We start from the raw sequence: 18,703 nt of genomic DNA, 5'->3' as shown, positions 1-18,703 counted from the left end.
CACACAGTTGCCAATGTGTGTAACCAGATTGCCTCATGGTTCATTTATCCTCAGCTAAATGACCATTAAATACCAGAGATACAGGACTTCAAGGGGCCCTGTCTCCTCAACGCTCAGAGACCAACGGGCTGTCAACAGTTCTCACCATAACTGTCATGATTTCTTACTTTGGGGGGCCACATTTCTTCCATCCCTCCAGTCTTGCTAAGTGGAAAGAGAAGGTCATGCATGTGCTGGAAGAGGATCCTGATAGAAAAAACATTGTAAGACTTTCAGATATGCTGTTTTGTTTTTCTCAAGAAAAATTAGGACAGTGTGAAAATGATCTATGGGCCACAGCTATAAGACTGTCTTCCCATCTCCAAAAAAGGCCCACGACAATGCAGTGTGACAGTGTGAGGGATGGTGACTGCATGGGATGCCCAGCCCAAGAGGGGAGTACAAAGCAAGTAAGCTACAACTCCCTTGAGGCACTGCAGCAGAATTTAAAAACTGAAATATTTTGGGTTTGCCTCATTTGACAGAAGGCCCAACTTTTTCTGTGGAAAAATCAACTGAAAATATACATTTTGTCATTGTTTTCTTCAAAAGCATTTGTGGAAAATCTTCAATTCATATCTCCCCACTCCCTGGCTTTGTTGACGGTTGAACCAGTCACAAGATGAAGCTAGTTTCCATTCACTGCTGATCTAAGCACTGCAAGGCTGAAAATCCAATTTCGTACCTTGCTGTTCTCCCCCATTCTGCCTGGGTCTCTGCTTTGAAATGCCTTTTTAAAAGCTAAAAGGGCATCATCTGATGCTGAGCAGCAGATCCTTGTATACTGCTCCTTGCCAGCAAACAAGGGCTCCTTGCTCCAGACTTGCTGTGGGACCAGAGGAGATGGTTGCTGCTAAAACTGACTTGCTTTACAGCTTTAAATGCAACAGACTTCAGAGAGTAGGGCAAGGCTGGTAGAGGAGGCAGGCTGATTCTCTGTGTGACAGGGGGCTGGTTAATGAAATATCTTTAAGGATTCGCAAATGAGCCACTAGTTTTGTGATTAAAATTTGATTTTCCTCAAAACATGCAGGGGTAAAACTTAAGGACACCCTACAACTCCCCCTTGCTGCAGACACAACAGCCCCAGTGGTGCTGATCTGCAGAGCCGGGCACCCTTTGCACCCTGAAATGTGCTCCTGTGGGCAGGTTTGCTGTGCACTGTGACAGCTTCTCTCGGTGCCTATTTTCCAAATCAGTTCAACTGCAGGCTGATGCATGGCCCTCTGTTGTTGTGATGGGTTTATTTGTTTTTCAAACCTCTTTTCCCAGACTATTATGTACCCATAATACCCCAGGCATTTCCCAGGTGTGTCTCCGTTATTTCTTCAGAAAGGCAGAAGAGGGAGGGAGAAGGGGGTTTGCCTGTCTTTGAGCTGGGGAGGGAGAAAGAACCAAAAAAAGCCACTTTGGCTCAGCTGCTCAGCTGGGTGGGTGCATGGGTGCCTGCACGCACCCGGGGTTCCTTGTGCTGCTTCTCCTTATTTGGCTGGGAGCTGGAGCGTGCTGGGGATTGGCTGTGGAGAGGAAGCAGGCAGTGGAGATGGAGAAGGAGAAGCAGGCAGAGAGGGTGAAGCAAGGCGAGCTTGCTGCCTGCAGAGTGACAGCTGACAAGCAAAGCAAAACCACACTCATGCTCATTGGCATTTGTCAAGCAAATCGCAGCTATTTTTATAGGAGACTCTTTGCCTACATCTTAACTAAGAATCCAGGGCCCAATCTGATCTCCCTGAAGTGTAATGAGAAATACCACTTCTCAACCCCCCTTCCCCCCTTCTTGCATGTGTTTTCAAGGCACAGTTGTGCAGAGCCGTGCATAAGCAAGATTTCTTGGCCATTAGCAGGCTTCAAAATTGTTCTTTTCTCTGCTGCTCTGTCAGGATGCTCTTTATTCTTATAATGATACAATTTTTGTCTCCAGAGCCGACATAATTGACACACTGGACAATACAGCCAGCCCTTTCTGGGAATGGCAGACTTGTTGCTCTTCTGTTGGCCAAGCATGCCCTCTTTGTGCAGTGTTACTCCCGCATGGATAGACCCACAAAAATGGTGTGCGACGCACAAAGCAATGTCTGTGCTCTCTTTGGCTTTGAAGCTCCATTAGGGTTCATTGCAACATGCCAGTGTCTTTGGAAATGCCGTCAAAGGCAGGGGACCATCTAAGGGGCTGGCAGGGAGGGAGCAGAGAAACAGAGGTGGAAAAAACAAGCAAGGGGTAAGGAGAGGTGATCAGATGCAAGAAAGAGGACAGGAAGGGGAGCTGAGGCTCATACTGGAATGGTGAGATTATCTTGGAAGTAAAGACCAGAATAAATGTCCACAAACAGATACTTTGGGAAACTAAGCAATTATAGGGCAAAAGGAGGGAAAGCAGAGGTTTGAGGAATGGGATTCAGAAAAAAAAAAAGAGTAGTCAGACGTGAAGATTAGAAACTGGAGAAAAGTGGTTGCAACAATATTCCACTTTGCCAACAACCTTCATTTTTGGTGTTTTTCTTAAATTGTCAGGCTCCTGGAGTCACGCAACTAAATGAGATTCCTGAAAAGCTAGAGACAACAGCAGGCAAAAAGAATGCTGTATTGACTCTTTAAGGCTCTTCCTTTAAGCCTATGTCTTCATCTCAGAAGGTTTGTAATTTCTATTGCTTCACTAGTCCAGCAGAGACAGTTGTCAGTTATTTTTCAGGTTACTGCTTCTGCTTTTCTGCACAAGTTCTGCACAAGACTCAACACAGAGCCTTGGAAAATGAGCAAACTGTTTCTTCAGGTCTTTCCAGACTATCTGGATGCAGGAAGCACAGGGAAATGTGTCCAGCCTGTTTTTCAGACTTCTGAAATATCTTGGAACAATTTTTGAATTTTTGAGGGCTTATCCAAATGAGTCCCAAACACAACACTTTTTAAGGTTTTCCTATCACAAAGCATCAGGCAGCTTTTTTTGTGCAGCTGGCAACTGAACGGCAACAGACCTGTTGCAGACACATTTGTTCTGTGGTTAGTTTTGGCCCACAGATAGTGTGTATTGCAAAAGGGTCTGGCAGTTTGTGTTGTGGAGTGTGGTTCCTGCCGCCACCCCAGGTGCCAAAATTGCTGCTGGTGTCTCGCCGCTCAGGCTGACCAGGTGTATCAGCTACATAAGAAGTGAGGAGAGGCCATGGTGTGACACTGAGAGTAGTGAATAGATCTACGTACATGTATATGTATGTATCTGTCTATCTATCAAATATTTTTGCAGTATTTGGACTTCTCTCAGGAGAAAAATTCCCTGTGGAGACCTCCTTTTTCATCAGACTCTGCATTATCACAACAGACAGCTCAGGCTGAGAGTGGCTGAGATAAAAAAAAATGGGAACAAGTTTATACAGCTGGTTATTTATCGTGACATGGCCTTGTTGCCTAAGCAGAACATGTGGGTTTATAAATCAGGACTTTTCCTTTGGGGTAGATTGGTGTGATTTGTAAATCTTTAATAGGAACTGTAAATCTGCAGCAGGGTTAATAAAACTAGGCTCAGATTTATAAACTGAGAGTAGGGTTTGCAAATTCATCAGTGGGGGTGGAAATCCTATAGGCCAACTCCTACAGCTTTTGAATGTTTTTATTCTCCATCTGATTTTTAAGAGAGTGATTTTTTGAGACCAGTCTGTAACACTTGGCATATGCAGGTGAGGTTATTGAAATATGAACCAAGAAAGAGGACATTTCTTAACCTTTAAAAGCAAGCCTAGAAATTGTGGAAACCATGGAAGAGTTTAATGCATTTTTGTGTATTACAGATCTATTTTTCCAAACTGTTCTTCCTATCTCTGCTTGGATCACTGTTATAGTAAAAACAGCCTGTACACTTTCTTGCTGCAAACTACCAGTTACTGTTGAAGAGATCACAGAGAACAAACCTTGTCCTTCATTACCAACAGATGGAGTGATTTTATTGACACCAGTAAAGGGAAATAGAAATATTCTCCCACAGAATTATGCTAAGGCACAAAGTTCAGATTCAAGCCCAGGTTATTAAATCTGATACTGGAATTGGTGAGTGAAAATATCTGGCAAATAGAGGCAGAGCACTCGGCTCACAGCTGTGTGGTGACACCTGGGTGTGAGTTGTGCTCTCGATGAGTTTGTGGTGCCTCTGGCCTCCTGTCCTGCCCCTCCGGCGTTGCTGCCCTCTCTGCTACCAGCCAGCCTTGCCAGGACATGTCTGAGTGTTATTTAAATGCTCTGTGAGCCTGAAGAAGGGTCTTTTTGGTAGCATTAGGTGCCTCTGTGACACTGATCTGGTGAGAGCAGACACTGAGGTAGGTCATAGTGGTAAAAGAAGGAAAAAATTGCCTTGATTCTCATTCTGCTGGGTGCAGTATGTTATTGCATATTTTAAGGAAACCTGTAGGAGGGAACTGTAATTCTAAGCTGTAAAATGTCCAGGGCTTGAGCTTGTGGTGTAAAAGATGAAGCCAGTGGTACTGTAGGATCTGATGACTCTCCGGTAGTCTATGTGAAATAAACAGGCTGCAGAGAGTTAATGCATGAGTGGACAGGCATGCCTAGTGCCCAGTCCCGATGGGCCTGTGCTGCTGCAGTAGGTGCTGGATAAAACTGTAGCCCCATCTTCTCTGCTAAGGAGTGAGTGAGGGCCTGGGGGAAAGGCAGCTGGTGTGGTGGAGACTGGACCTCACCATGGCAGAGAACTCTGGTTCTGTGGCTGGCCTTCCCTCAACTACAGCGAGTCCTAAATTTATCCAGGCTAAGACCTCTCCCTCCTTACTCATTAGAGGAGGCTTTGACAGTAACCTGGAAGCAACAGGAACTTGCTCCCTTCTTCCAGCCTAAGCCAGCTTTCAGTTAATGGCAAAGGTTTAGGCAGAAAATACTCAAGAGTCCCAGCTGAGCTGTTAGCCGCTGCCTGCTCTCTGGTAACCTCCCTTGTCATCCGCCTCTCTTCTTCCCATCCCCAAAACATGGTCCTTCTTAGAAACTTCAGGGACTTCCTGAATCCTGTCTGAAAGGCTGGGCCGGTTAGCTTGGGCGTACCAGGTACCACAGCACTGCCAGCTGTTGTTTGTGACCTTTCAGCTGTTCTTCAGGTTTTCAGCATGAAACAGAGCTTGTGCTGGCTTTTTTAAAGGCTTCAACTCAGAGTAGCACTGCAATAGGCTTTCTGAAATATGAGGAGAGTCACTGGGGAGACCAGCATCTTGTTGGTGCTACCTGAGTTGCAAGAGGTCACACATGATTCTCAAGTGGTTCAGTACTTTTAAAATTGAAACTAAATGCCTTTCCCACCTTAACTACTGCTTTAATAAAACTATAAGGAGGTGACTTGCTTGAGTTTGCTGGCAATGCTGTTGCAGCATTAAGAGATGATGCTGATCACTGCCTTTACCTTGTGTAAACAGTGACACACATTGATTTGTACTGCTACCATCCATCTCACCGGGTCAGGAGCATAGATAGCCCTTCCATTGCAAAAGACTTTTTGTGGAGCAATCCAGTTCATCAGCATGAAAAAGTGCTTGACATTAGTCCCGGAATCATCACTTGATTCTAGTTATGCAAACCCATTAAGAAAGACTTCTCTTTTTTTTCCCTTAATTTTCCTTTAATTTAAAAAAATTCTTTTCATCACATCCTTAAAATCAATCAAAATAAACAGAGCTGCAGCAGACTGGAACAATGGCCCAGAGTCTGTACATATGGAAGGTTTAATTTACATAAAAATCAGTGCAGATCTTTTTCCAAAAGCAACAAGCCATTCCATTCCCCCCCCTCCCAAATCATCTTTTTAAGAAGAGGAAAGGGGAACCTGAAATACAAGTCAAAGAGGAAAAGAATTGATAGATCAAGCAACAATAAAATCAGTATCATGTTTGTAAATATTCTTTTGAGCAGTTGCAGCAAAAAAATAGCACCTTCAAAGCCCCTTTGTAGAATATATGTGGAAACCAAGGCTTTCCAAGGAGTTTAAATGAGTTAGAGACATGACATGATGTTTTGCTTATGGGCAAGAATCCTCTCCTTCAACTTTAACTGTTTGGGCTTGTGTACAGTTAATAGAAAGAAATCAATACCTATAGAAGGTGACTTATTCATCCCAAGATAAGCACCTAAATTAGTTTAGATCTGCTGGAGATACCATTCCTGTGGAAGGAAGCAAAATGAATCCCTTCCTGACTGACCTGACTTTCAATGGTGTTTGTACTCCTAAACCATTTAGGCATTCTTGGAGAAGGGAGGGACCCAAGCCCTTACATTCCCTTCTAGCTTTTCTGAAAACTCTTGTTTTGCTCTGAGCCGTGACTCGTTAGGGGATAAACCCCATGTGGCTCGCTAGGCATGAGTATTCATGAAGCTCAGGGTCACTTCTCCATTCACTCACTGTTTGGTTTGAAAATGATTCGATTCCTTTGATTATTGGATGCAGAAAAGTGAAAGAGGAGAATGTTCCTTTCTCACACAGCAAAGCATACATAAAGGTTAATTTCAGGGAATTCTGATTAAATGGATTTTGGACGATTCTTGCATATCTATGCTTCCTTGTGCTTTGAAGTTCTGATCAGTTGCTCCCGGAGCTGGTCTTTGCTGGGTGATGAATCAAAGCTAAGTGTAGAGGATCTTTGGATTTCCAAGTAAAATGGGAGATGGAACACTGGCATCAGTGAGCTCAACCGCCCTGCACAGCAGGGATTTGCAAGCAGGTGGGCAGCGCTGCTACAGCCTATCAAGCTTCTCGGCATGGATTCAAAGTGTCGTAGCATCCTTCAGATGTCTCCTGTATACAACTGCCTGATCCCAGCATCAGTCCTTGCCACTTGTGTGGATCAGGTCCTCATGCATGTATTCCTACAAGTTTCATAGTTGATATAAGTTAATGCAGCTCTGTGGAAGTTGGTGCAACTGAGGGCCATTTGTGGCTGTTAATTATCTGGCCTAGCAGACAAGTTGTAGCTTTTGGTGTTTTGATGAGGACTGGGTTGAAAGATCAACATGTCCCTAATCTGCCTGCACTGCTGTACTTAAAGACCAAACAAACCTTCCAGCAAATAACTAAAACTCTTGAGTCCCTGAGATCCTTTGCTTTTGCCAGAAGGCCAGGAATTGGCCTGGGTTATTGGATGGGCTGGGCTGTGACACGATACTTCAGCATCACACCCACCCTTTGCAGCATGGAGAACAAATCTACAGGCTCTGCTAGTGGAGCCAGATTCAGTCAAATGCTGAAGCATATCCTCAGAGCTGTCGTATCAGTGAAGGAGGAAAGAGCCTGGGAGCTTCATGGAGCAGGAGCACCCTGAACTTAACTGATCCATGCACAGACCCCAGGGTGCTTGGAGTGGCCTCTCAGCCTGCAGCTGGCTTTTCTGCTCCTCTTGCACTCCACTTGGTTTCTTTAACAGAAAAGAGATGTAATGATGACAGGAACAGCATTCCTCCCTTCCTTGTCCCATCCTTCCTTCAAACAGTACATGCACTCCTTCAACAAGTTCAGCAGTCTCCTAGAGCACACTTCTCTGGAGTGTTGCCTGCTTGTTTTTTAGACTCATGTAATAGTCTCTAAACCCTCTCTTTTCTCACCCAGTCACCCCCAGCTTTGCTCCATTTACATCAGTCACTGTTTGGTTCTTCCCTGCACCTTTTGTTCACTATGGGTTCTTGCAGCTCAGATACAAATATCTCCCGGTCCTCTGGAAACCATTCATTATTTATTCTGAGGGGAGGGTAGGGGGCCCTAGGCTTCTTCCCAGCTTTGCCAATTGAAATGCAGTGCCAGTTTGGTGGGTAGGGAGGGGCAGGTGGGTTGGATGGATAATGTCTTCTGCTCTCAGGGTCCAGCTGTGCAGGTGAGGTGAAATTCCCAGAAATACGTAGCCTTCAAGTTTTCTAGGAGTATGTGGCTGAAACAATCTGACAGGGTCCTGGGGAAGAGGGGGAGAAAGGCTGACACCTTGTTTACTGCCTGCTTGGTATTGGCACACTCCTCCCTGCAGGGCTGGATGGTGTGTAAGCAGGCAGCAGAGAGCTTGTGATGCAAATCCCTGTGAGCAGAGCTCTGCTGAGAGTCTCTAATTAGGGGATGTGGTCCCCTGTCCTTTGGTGAATCTCTGCCACTTATAAATTGGGAGAAAGATTTCTTTAAAGGGTCTTTCTGTCATTTTTTTGGAGGGTCAGGGGAGCTGTGAACTGTTTCCCTACAATGGAGTCAAGAAAAGTTGTTTCCTATTGAAAAAGCAGGTAAGCAGGTACAAGCTTTTAAATTTTAAATTTAAAAATATTCCACAGCTGGATCAAGGGCAGGTTCCTTAGTACATTACAGCTGTGCAGAAAGAAGCATTTGGGGAGGGGGATTTAGCAAAAGTCTTAAATACTGCTCAAAGTTTTAACACCTGAGAAAGAAGTATGTGGCAGGGGTGCTTCAGGAAACAGCTTCCACTCTGTACTGTGCTCTGTGCTAAGTGAAACCCTCAGGCACAAAGCCAAAATGAAGTTGTTACTCAGCTAAAGAATCCCCCACTCTTCCTCTAGACACTGAACTCTGACGCTGGACACAGTGACAGCATTGATGCAAGGGATCCAGCTTTTGTCATCTAGGTGCACTCTGAACTGGCAGGTAGTGAAGATCCTGTGGCTCTGTCCCAAGTAGTGTATCTGGTGCTCCAGCTGTTTCTTTAAACTAGCCCAACGTGTCTCTAAACTGCCCTGGGCTTCCGAGCTGCCTGACCCAGCAGTGTGTTGGGCTGCGGAGCAGTATGTGTGACCACCCTGCCTTCGGGACCTGGTGATCTCTCTGCACAGTGTAAGCTTGCTCTCTGTCTGCTTGTCTGATGCCAGACGGATATCTCAGTGATGAGACCAGGGTAAGGTCTTGTGTGTATGTGTGTGTGTAGGGGTCGTAAGGGTGTTCAACGAAACCTGACCTTGACAAGCATCTTGCAGTTAACACGCAGTGAGAGCCACTGGTTAATCACACAGTTCCTGCTCTCCCGTCACCCTTCTGAGCAGAGAGAGACTGGAGCAGCTTTGGAAACTGGGAACTGCTGAACTGCAAATGCAAACTGAGATAGAAATGATGGAGAATGTGAAGGAGAGGAGCAAACAGGCAGTGGTCTTCTTTTCATCGAAGCCCCTGGGAGGTGGTTCAGGGGACCAGTTCCACAAGAATCCAGGGTTCCTCCAAGACCCAGATGTGCTGCTCAGCTGGTGGATTTCACAGGGGAAGACTGAGGAGGAAGAAGGGAGCAGTTCTGAGAGCGATGAAGTGCTCAGCGTTCCAAGTGGATTTGCCATTTCATTGTTAATGTTTTCCTTTGTAAACATTTGAATAATGCTGTGGATGACAGCTGAAAGGGAAGAAAGAAATCAAAATGAAAGGCTTTTGGAAATGTCTCTGAAGGAGAAGTTGGGAATAATTTTCTGGAATAAAAGCAGTCTGGAAATTTCCTTTGTGAAAGGGAGTTTCAATTCTCTACACAGCTCAACACCTTAATCCCTGACTTCTGTTTTAGGCAGACAGCGCAGCCCCCGCCTCCCCCAGGCACACAGAGAAGTCAAACCACAGTCAGCACTTCTATGATACCAATTCCTATTTTACATTTATAGCTGTTCTTGCACCAACTACTTCAGGCATTCAGCTTGCTCTGATTTATATGTCAGCTCTTCAATACACAGAGAATTGAGGCTTTTAATTCTCGTCCTTTCAATGATACCAAACTTGGGTGCTGCAAATAGTCGTGGTTGGTAAGCCCTGACCCCCCTCCCTATCACAGATGTTTGTTCCCTTGAGAGCTAGCCTGACAGCTCCCGTGGCTGCTGCAGTACTGCGCTCAGTGTGGCGAGGGCCATCTATCTGCCTGCCCTTCGTGGGGTCGTGTCAAGTGCAGTCCTTGGAGGACAGGCTTTCTTCAGATTGAGATTCCCTCCAGGCTCAGGCATGCAGTGCATGAAGCAGAAAGGGATCTTGCTGTTCAAATTCTTGAACTGCTTTTATAAAAATTATCTTCTCACATTTGACACTGCTTGTTTCCCTTGCAAATTTTTCCTTGCTATGCTGTGAAGCATCCCAGGCACATGCTGGCATAAGGTGTGCCTGCTGAGCCACCATGCCTACTGATTTATTTTTGGCATAGACACCTGCAGAGTGCCACAGTACAGCCAGGTGAAGGGTGCCCGTGGGTGCAGGCAGACACAGCCATACATGGGGACACTTCCTCTGTAGAAAGGCTGGGGCCAGTGCAGCAAGAGGAAAGGAGACAGGAGGGAAAAGTTTAAGCACCAAACAGGCATGAAAGCAAAATACAAAACCTCTCAGCTTCCAGGTGGACTCTGTCCTTCATCCTGTTGTGTAAAGACCAGGTATAAAGAAACTTCCATTTTCCTCTTTGTTTTATTCTGATCTTCCTGAAAAATTGCTGCCCAGGCCCAGAGCAATTCTGAGGGGTTTTTTGAAGAGAATAGCAATGGTCCCAGAGAGTCTGGAAGCTGAAATTACCACTGCAGCACTTGAGCTTAATGTCTTGGAGATGACTGGGAGGTTGTCTCAGGTTGCAAGAGCAGTCTTCCCATAGGCCTGCTGGACTGAAGCTCGGATTTTCTGTGCTTGATTTTCTGGGCTGTGGTGGAAGTGAGGGCAAACTGCTGCCTTGGAATCATCTGAATTATGTCTGAGGCAGTGGGGAGGAGGCAGCCACTGGATGGGCCTTAGAGAACAGCAAACCCTCATTCTTGGCTGTTGTGAAGCACTTCAGTGTTCAAGCATGTTTTCTATCTGAGTGGCTTGCATGATGAAACTCAAGCAGGCTCCGGAATCCCCACAAGTCTCCAAACAATCTGCCGGAATCCTTTTCAAAGGTTCCAGTGGCAATTCAAGGACAATTCCCTTCCTTCGATGACTTAGGGGTGTTACAGTACATGGACTGCAAATCCATTCACAAGGAAGATCCTTTTTTATTGCAGCATGATAAATTCCTCCCCATCCCCTGGTGCAAGGACCACCCAGGGCACTAGCAAGCTGGGCTGGAGGGAGGTTCCCACTGCAGCCCACCCTCCCTGGCATGAATGGCTTCCTTGGCGTAGGCGTGCTGAGAAGAGACTACAGAGAATCACTGCAATTGCGGCTGAGTCATTTTTATTATTGCAGTTTGTAGGGTTTTTTTGAAAAAAGCAGAATTTCTACTCGGTCCTTTCGAATGTGGTTCAGTTAGAGAAAATAAGGGTGAGAGTTGCTGTGTGTACAGTGCCTTCCTTAGCCGTTTGTATGGCTAAATAAACTGTCGCTCACTGTGATCTGTCAATGAACTACACCCGCTGGGTGGGAGGAAACAGGCTCAACTCACTGCTCCCTGCCCTCAGGAAGGTTCCCCTCTGGCAGGCCCAGCCACAGCTTCCCTGTCAGTTCTCCACTCAGGAAGCTGTGCTCAAGAAGGAAAGAAACAGCAGCACTAACGTGACTGGCATGTGTTTCATACACATGCCATTCTTGCTCATAATTGGCTTTTTGTCTCTAATCCCAGAGGATTGACAGAGGGGAGAACTTTGCAAAATTTAAAATAAATAAAAAAAGAATAAAAAGAGGGCAGAATTATAGCCCATGTGGGAGAAGGGGAGAGAGATATTTTGATCCTTTCAATTTGTGCAATGTCTAGAGTCAGAGGCTCCTAATGTAGGAAGGAGTTTATAGAAATTCTTGTGAAGCATCTAATAATACACAGAACCCTTTGCTCTGGCTCTGGTGCCTGACTGGGTCTCTTAGCCATGACCTAGTCATACACAATGCTCGGCAGCACAGAGGCTGAGCTCAGGCTTGAAGTTTTCACAGCTTGGTAATCAGACCCGGTTGTAGCCTGGCATTTCTGCCTTGTGAAGAATTCCACAATTTGAGTTTAATTTTGTTTTGAATGAAAACAATGTAAAAATTGCCTGTGGAAAAAAGTGTCAGGTTTCTTGAAGGGGGGAAGTTGGTAAAACAAAATGTTTTATTTTGACTTGGAGAGATTTTTAAGGAAAAATTCACATTTGGTATAATACAAAAATATTCCCAAGTGAAAAATATACTTTTCTACTCTGAAAACTCATGGGTTTTTTTCTTCCTAAGTTATTCCTTTTCCCTGGGCTCCATCAGGAATGATGCTTTCTAACAGGGAACATATTCTGAAAGAAAGTTTCCCATCAATTTTAGAAATAGTAAATCTTCACAAGATCCTACTCAGCAGTCATGAGCTGAGGTGGAGAGAAGGGAGGGAGAAGCTGACGTATTGATCGCATCTGGGACCTTGTGTTGTACAGTTTGAAAAATTGTCCTAAATCATGTCGTACTTGTGCTAGCCTGATGCACTCTGTTCCCTGCAGAGTGGAGAAGAAGAGCCTGGGGTAAGACACTAACAGTGCAAGAGCTGGACATCTTCTAGGGCAAGAACCTAGCACTGGGAACAGAAAAGCTGCCACTCCTACTGTTGTGCCATGGCTCAGTACCCAGGCAGCACTCTGCTGTCCAAATGGAAATGCTACACCTAGAGCTGCATCGAACTTGGCCCTTTAGGTTTTCAGACTGGAGCTAGGAAATTGCCTCCTGGGTTTTGGCAGGATGAGAACTGCAATTCTTCCCAGGTTGGAAGTAGTTTCTTCCTACCTTCCTAAGTCAGCTCCATAATTTCCTCCAAATCTTGTTCTAGTTACAAAATTGAAAGGCTTGCACAAGTTGGACTGAGGAGCAGAAATGGTCCTGTGTTTCTGCCCAGCTCTGACAAGTGTGTAATGCTTCCCTTTTCTGTGGACAGCAGAGACCTAAAGATGGCAATGCTGTGTCCAGACCTCTAGGTCTTATCAGATGTGATTCAGTGCCGTAATCTTGGAGAGGCAGGAGTTGAAATGAAGATGCCCTTAGTTATCTGTCTAACAAAAAATGTCACCTCTTTTGGGTGACTGCTCAATGTTTCAGCCTTGCCTCCAGCACTGTTTTGACCCTGTTGATCAGCCAATTTTTCTAGTACCTTGTTGCTTAAGAAAGACTTGAGAGTGCTTCATGACCCCTGTACAGTCAGGATCAAGTGTATTTTCATGCTTACATTTGACATCAGTCCAGTAGGCCAGTCACAACACACATCCATCCCAACTGAGTGCAATTCAAACCTCCAGGTTTTTAGACTAGCTTTCTTATTTTGAAAACAAGGCTAATTTTAATGCTGAATGTCACATCTGGAAAATATTTGCATATTTTTCTTCTCTCAATCAAAGAGCTGAATGGGAGGGTTTTATCAGAGTGGCTGACATGCATTCTTTTTTAAATCTCTTTTAGAGATTATGTTTTTTCCTCTGATGCATCCAAACAGATCCTTCAAGTGATAGAAAAGGTGAGAAAAAAAATTGAAAAGAACAAAAATGCTGGAAGCGTGACATGTATACCCCTGGACAGCTGTAGCATGCAGCTGTGTGACAAAAGCTTAGGTGAAAGAGTGATGCCTTTTCAGAACTGTCCTTTAAGAGTGGGCAATGAGCTGTGCTAGAGTCAGGAACATGTGAAAGGTTGTTGCAACAGCCAGATCTGAAGTTTGTAAATAATAGGAACAGTAACAATTCTACCAGTAATTCTAACAGGAAAGTGGGAGAAGGACTAATTAAAAAAAGCAGAAATGCTTTCTTTGCAGTGCTGGCAACTATACATCAGCAACATGAACCTGCATAGTAAAGCTGACCAGACACAAGTGAAAGTAACCAATCTCCTTTCCAAGGGAAGTCAACCATTAAAAGAAAATAGACAACACCAACTGCAAGCAGGAAATAACTCTGTTGGTTTTAATATTTTCATGGATTATTTGCAATGTAGATAAGGGAATTAGGTTTCCTTTTTTTAAAAAAGTAACAGTTGGATGTTACCACATTGGTGTACTTTAAGCCCTGTGAGACATCTTAACATCCTCTTTTCTTGTCTTTCTGCTTAAAGGCATGAAAACTGAGCCACCTATTTAGCAAAGTGCTTGGCATCACCAAGATGAGGGTATTTGAGCTCTCTTACAGGCTCAGCTTTCATTTCAGTAGGTCTGATTCTGATCTTAGGGGAGCAACAAGGACTATCTGTTGCAGTCTGACTGGCAGAAACCGAGCCTGTGCATGCATGAGAGAACAGAATCAAACCTACCAAAACTACTTCTGGCTCTTGGTTGCCGGCTGCCGCTTGTACACAACCCTGATTTTTCCATTTCCCCTCAGCTCAAAGAAAAGGAAAAAAAAAGAAAGAAATGAAAATGGAAAAGCCAGAAAACAATCCCCCCAAACAACCCATCTAGGCTGTCTGTTAGATTCAAGGCTTTGATCCTCTATTTGCACAGAAAGGAAGACATAGAGCTGCTAACTCTCATTGCACGGGGCCAAGGGGGTTCTGTAAAGCATCAATGGACAGACAGGATTAGTTTGAACACAGATTGCATACCTGTAGTCCTCCTTTTGGAGGGCTGTACATGTACCACAAGAATAACAGCTGCTGACCCCAGGAGTTCACAAAAGAAACCTGTGCCAGGACAGAACCTTACTAGCTGCAGTCCAGCGAGTGCCTCTGATGACTCGCTTAAAACTTGAGGTTAGCCTGAACTTCCAAGCATCTTCAAGATAGTTCCTGGATAATGGGGACTTCCAAGCTTTGGCTGGGACGGACCTTTTTTTGTCATTTATTTCCAAGAGGACAGTGAGGGAACAAGACGAGACTCTTGGTCAAGGAGCTGTAATGCAGGATACAGCTCAGACGTTAGAGCAGCAAAGCCAGGGCTTATACAGCGCAAGAACATCTGTCCCCGTTGTTATGCATGTGCTGCTCCAGGCATGCAGGGGCATTTACTAAGAACTGGTGCTTTCTTCCGTCCTCCAAGCGTGACAGAAGTTGGGGGCCTGTGGTGCAAAGGGTGCTCTTTAAAAAAGGAGGTATAAACTGTAACTGAATTTATTGGAACGCAGGGTTGTTTTGTCAGGGGATGTGATGGAGGAAAGGAAGGGTTCAGGCTTTGAGAAGCAAACTTGGGTGAGAACAGGCACCTTTTCACTCTTTTGAACACTGTAAATAATAATAATAATTAAAAAAAAAGACCAAATGGCTGCCCTCCCCTGTCCCTCCCTCCCAGTCCCAAGGCTTGCCTTCACATCATGCTCTTCCTGTACTGAGACTGTGAGCTCTGTTTGGGTTTTGAGTCCGACTGCTGCAATTCAAACTGTTTGTACAGGTCCCTCAACTCTTTGATCTCCTGCAACACCCTCTTGGCTTGGCTCCAGGTGGAGGAAGCCTCCCCCAGCAACCTCTCAGATTCCTGCAGGATCCTTTCAGAGTCCGACTTGGAAGATGATGAGGAAGAAGAGGTGGTGGTGGTCGTGCTGGTGTTGGAATCCTTGGTCTTTCTCTTGCCTTCCCCGTAGCCCTTCACCTCTGTCAGCAGTTCCTGAGTTTTTTCCAGTTTCAGTGCAACCAGTTCTTGTATCCGGGACAGCTGCTCTGGTTCTGCTGAGGCAAACTGAGCCTCCAGCCCCCTCCTCAGCACCGCCCGGTGCGTGGAAGAGTCCCGCCGAGACAGAATTTCTTCCATGGAGGCACATTTATTCTTTTCTGAGTGCGAGAGCTTTTTGGGGACCTGTGGTGTGTACATGGTCCCTTTGTCAAAGGAGTCATTGCGCTGCCCCGATCTGTCCCATGAGGTCACCTCCCGTCTTGGGAGGCTCCCTGTCCGGCCTTTCTCCGATGACTTGACGTTCTCTGAATCCGACCGGCGCCGTCCAGCAGTAAGATGTGCCACTGACTTATCCAGATCCACCCGGAAACTCTTTTCACAGGTGCTGTGATCCTCTGGAGAGGCGTCTTCCTCCTGGATCAGGTCAAGTGTCAACATGCCATCAGAGGTTGAGGTAGATGCCTGAACAAGCAGACAAAGAAGAGCTGTGTTGTCACAGGAACAGGCATGGCTGCACACTACTTCTGAGTGTCTCTTATACCTGAGATATGCATCACCTGTGCTGGGATGCGAAGATGGACCACGAATACTAGCAAGCATGACCTAGTGACAGAGGCACAAATATGCTGGGTTCGTGGTTCTAGCTGAGATGTGGATCAGCTGAACAGCCTTGGACAAGCCATCTATGCTAATCCATGACTGAGTTCCCCAGCTGTGTGGCTATTCTCCATCAGGAACTTGAAGGAGCATTTCATTTTCAGCATCAGGAAAATGGGCGTCAGTGAAGGCAAGCTACCGCTTTGCAAAAGGGTTTGCACAATGCAACAGTCTACTAGAATGGAGGACTAGATCTGATCACCCAGGACAGCCCTGGGTCTTACGACAATTTTCAGTTCAGGCCAGAACTTGTATCTACTTGTAAATGAAATAGTTACAAGGGAACTTTACCTATGCAGGTGTATGGAATTTGTTATACGTACCACAGCCATCAAATGTCCCCGTGTTGGAGGGCGTCGGGAGTGCTGTATTTTTGCTCTGTCACGTGTTGGGTGGGCGAGGTAGCTGTCCTCTTCGACAGTAACCTAAAGTGGTGACAAAGGCTAGAGAACATCTGGGAGCACAGGAAATACGAGCCATTCCTAGTTTCTGTAGCTGTAATTAGCCAGATGCACTAGGGCAGGTCATTTATTCCTCCAGGATTCCCTTTCTCTTGTGACCTGGCCATATGCTGACGATGAACTTCTCCCACATACCTCTGGGCCAGGATCCTTCACTAAAGGCTGTCAGGCAGGAGTGCTCAGCAGGCAGAAACTTGGGTTGCAAACAGTGAATCCTGACCTCAAACACAGATTTTGCAATTCTGTAGCGCAAATGTTTGATGAACAGGAGGAAAGCTATGATCACCACCTGAACCAAACCTAGTGCCAAGCTGGAATGAGAAAGGCAGTGCATTCCTGATGTGCTAACTTGCTGGTCTCCTCTGGCTGCTGAGCTGTGCCAGGATTGTGTCTGGGAGCACAGCCTGACCACCTGGTGTTACTGGGTGGCTACAGTCTGTAACACCCTTCCTAGGGAGTGTGCTCAGGCACACACGGAACTGATAGGTTTGTAAAACCTGCCTACATGTACTGGTCCCAAGGGCCATCACTGGTCCAGGACTTGTAGGTGGGACTCGCTGATCTATGTGCTTCCAAAGTTGCACAGAGGAGATTTGCAGGTAGAGCCAACAAGGAATGAGGTGTGGGAATCCAGCCTTAGAAGAGTCTTGGGGTGTTTCCCTAGTCTCTCCCCTCTGTGCCTTGATGGGATCAGATCTACATAAGTCATTCCTGACAATTATCTGTTGAATCTGTTTGTAAAGATTTCAGTGACAGACTTTCCTTGAAGCAATCAATATCATTGTTTGCTATGCTGCTTTCTGCTCTACAGCTTTTCCTATGGTCTGACCTTTGTTTTCCTTCACTACAGGGTTTTGTGTTGCCATCCAAGAGAACAAACAGCATCACAGCTGTGGGCTGCCTGTATTGCGGTAAGCTGAATGTGGATGAGATAGATCTGAGACAGACCTAAACTGAAGAATAATTGTCATGAAGCATTAATATGAGACAGCATTGAAATGCTCTTTCAAACTGCAGCCCTGGTAGTGAGGGGCACAGCGTTCTCAAGGTAGTTGTCATTCACACTGGAATAAACTATGTGGGAATGCTCATACTGATCTAAACCTGGTCTCTGTCAGCTCAGCTGTGGTTTGAAGCATACACTTTGTCTCCAGGAGGAGGCTGAATTGATGTTGCTTTGTTGTTGTTTTTTTTAGTAGAACCTGCTTTGCATAATTGTGGTAGTTACTTTGGGAGTTTCATGCAGCAATAATGCTGCCAATTTGGAAGTGGTAGGAGCTATGCTAGTTAGATGTGTTCTCAAGTAGGCAGGGCTATACTGTTCCAGGGTCCTCCTGTTGCTGTCCCACAGTGCACTGATGCCTCATCTCTCTGGTTGTCCCTTCTTTTTCACTAAATGGAGAGCCTGACTTGTCTTGACAGAAATATATATGCCACACAGTGCTGAGAAGGCAGGATTAAACATCCCTGGTTTGATTCCTGAACAGTAGGAAAGGATCTGCAAAGTTTAAATGCCTAGTAAGTCCCATTCCTTAAGCGAAAAGAGAGGAAATGGGCCTGTCTCTGGGAGATGGTGATTGAGAGGGGAGGGGTAGGCGGGATGAAGATGGACTGAGGTGGGTTGACAGATGGTGCTGTGCTATTAGGGTGCTCTGAAGATAGCATAAGACTATATTGGTTTTCAGTTAATTCCTTAATTCAGTTCCACTACTTAAAGCTCCTTTGCAAACATGAGCACACTGCATGTTCACTCAGGAGCAGTGGATGGGAGGAAAGACTCTCTAAAGCCCTGGGAAACCATTCCAAACATAGTCCCACCATCCCTGTGTGAGGCAAGGCTGGGCTCCAAAGTGGAGGCATCTCACTGGGGCCAGGTGTGCCGGGGGGGCACAGAGCCTTGGCAGCTCCCCTCTGCCATGACTTTGCATTGGTGCTGCATATTAATCCCGAGGCTGGGAGGACCAAACTTTCCCAGACCTTCAGAAGAGCTCACTCTATAAGTGTTAGTGGCTGTGTTTGAGTGCAGCCCATAGAAAAACAATGGCTTTGCACTCCTTTTAAATAGGAAATGGAGAGGATAGGAGCCGCTGCTGCTGTCTCCCGCAGTCTAAAATCTTCATCCAAGAT

The 18,703-nt window shown here is 45.7% G+C and overlaps 1 protein-coding gene across 3 annotated transcripts in view; it reads right to left on the bottom strand.

Annotated features, from left to right (window-relative positions):
* Positions 1 to 3,954: 3,954 nt before the first annotated feature.
* Positions 3,955 to 18,703, bottom strand: part of PLEKHO1 (pleckstrin homology domain containing O1) — a 30,252-nt gene continuing 15,503 nt past the window's right edge. The window contains exons 5-7 of one of the 3 annotated variants that reach the window (XR_007506707.1): positions 16,439 to 16,540; positions 14,459 to 15,920; positions 3,955 to 9,377 (exon numbers count right to left, since the gene is read on the bottom strand). Coding sequence is in view for 2 of the 3 variants with exons in the window: in XM_049805610.1 (XP_049661567.1) it covers positions 15,156 to 15,920; positions 16,439 to 16,540 (867 nt within the window). In the remaining variant the exon portion in view is untranslated. Of the gene's footprint in view, positions 9,378 to 11,144; positions 15,921 to 16,438; positions 16,541 to 18,703 lie in introns of those variants that run through there. The other 2 variants (XM_049805610.1, XM_049805608.1) reach the window with 2 other exon arrangements.

Source organism: Accipiter gentilis, chromosome 7 (genome assembly GCF_929443795.1).
Source record: "Accipiter gentilis chromosome 7, bAccGen1.1, whole genome shotgun sequence".
Lineage (NCBI taxonomy): Eukaryota > Metazoa > Chordata > Aves > Accipitriformes > Accipitridae > Astur > Astur gentilis.
The sequence above is the reverse complement of the archived record's forward strand: the minus strand, read 5'-3'. Positions and strand labels throughout refer to the sequence as shown.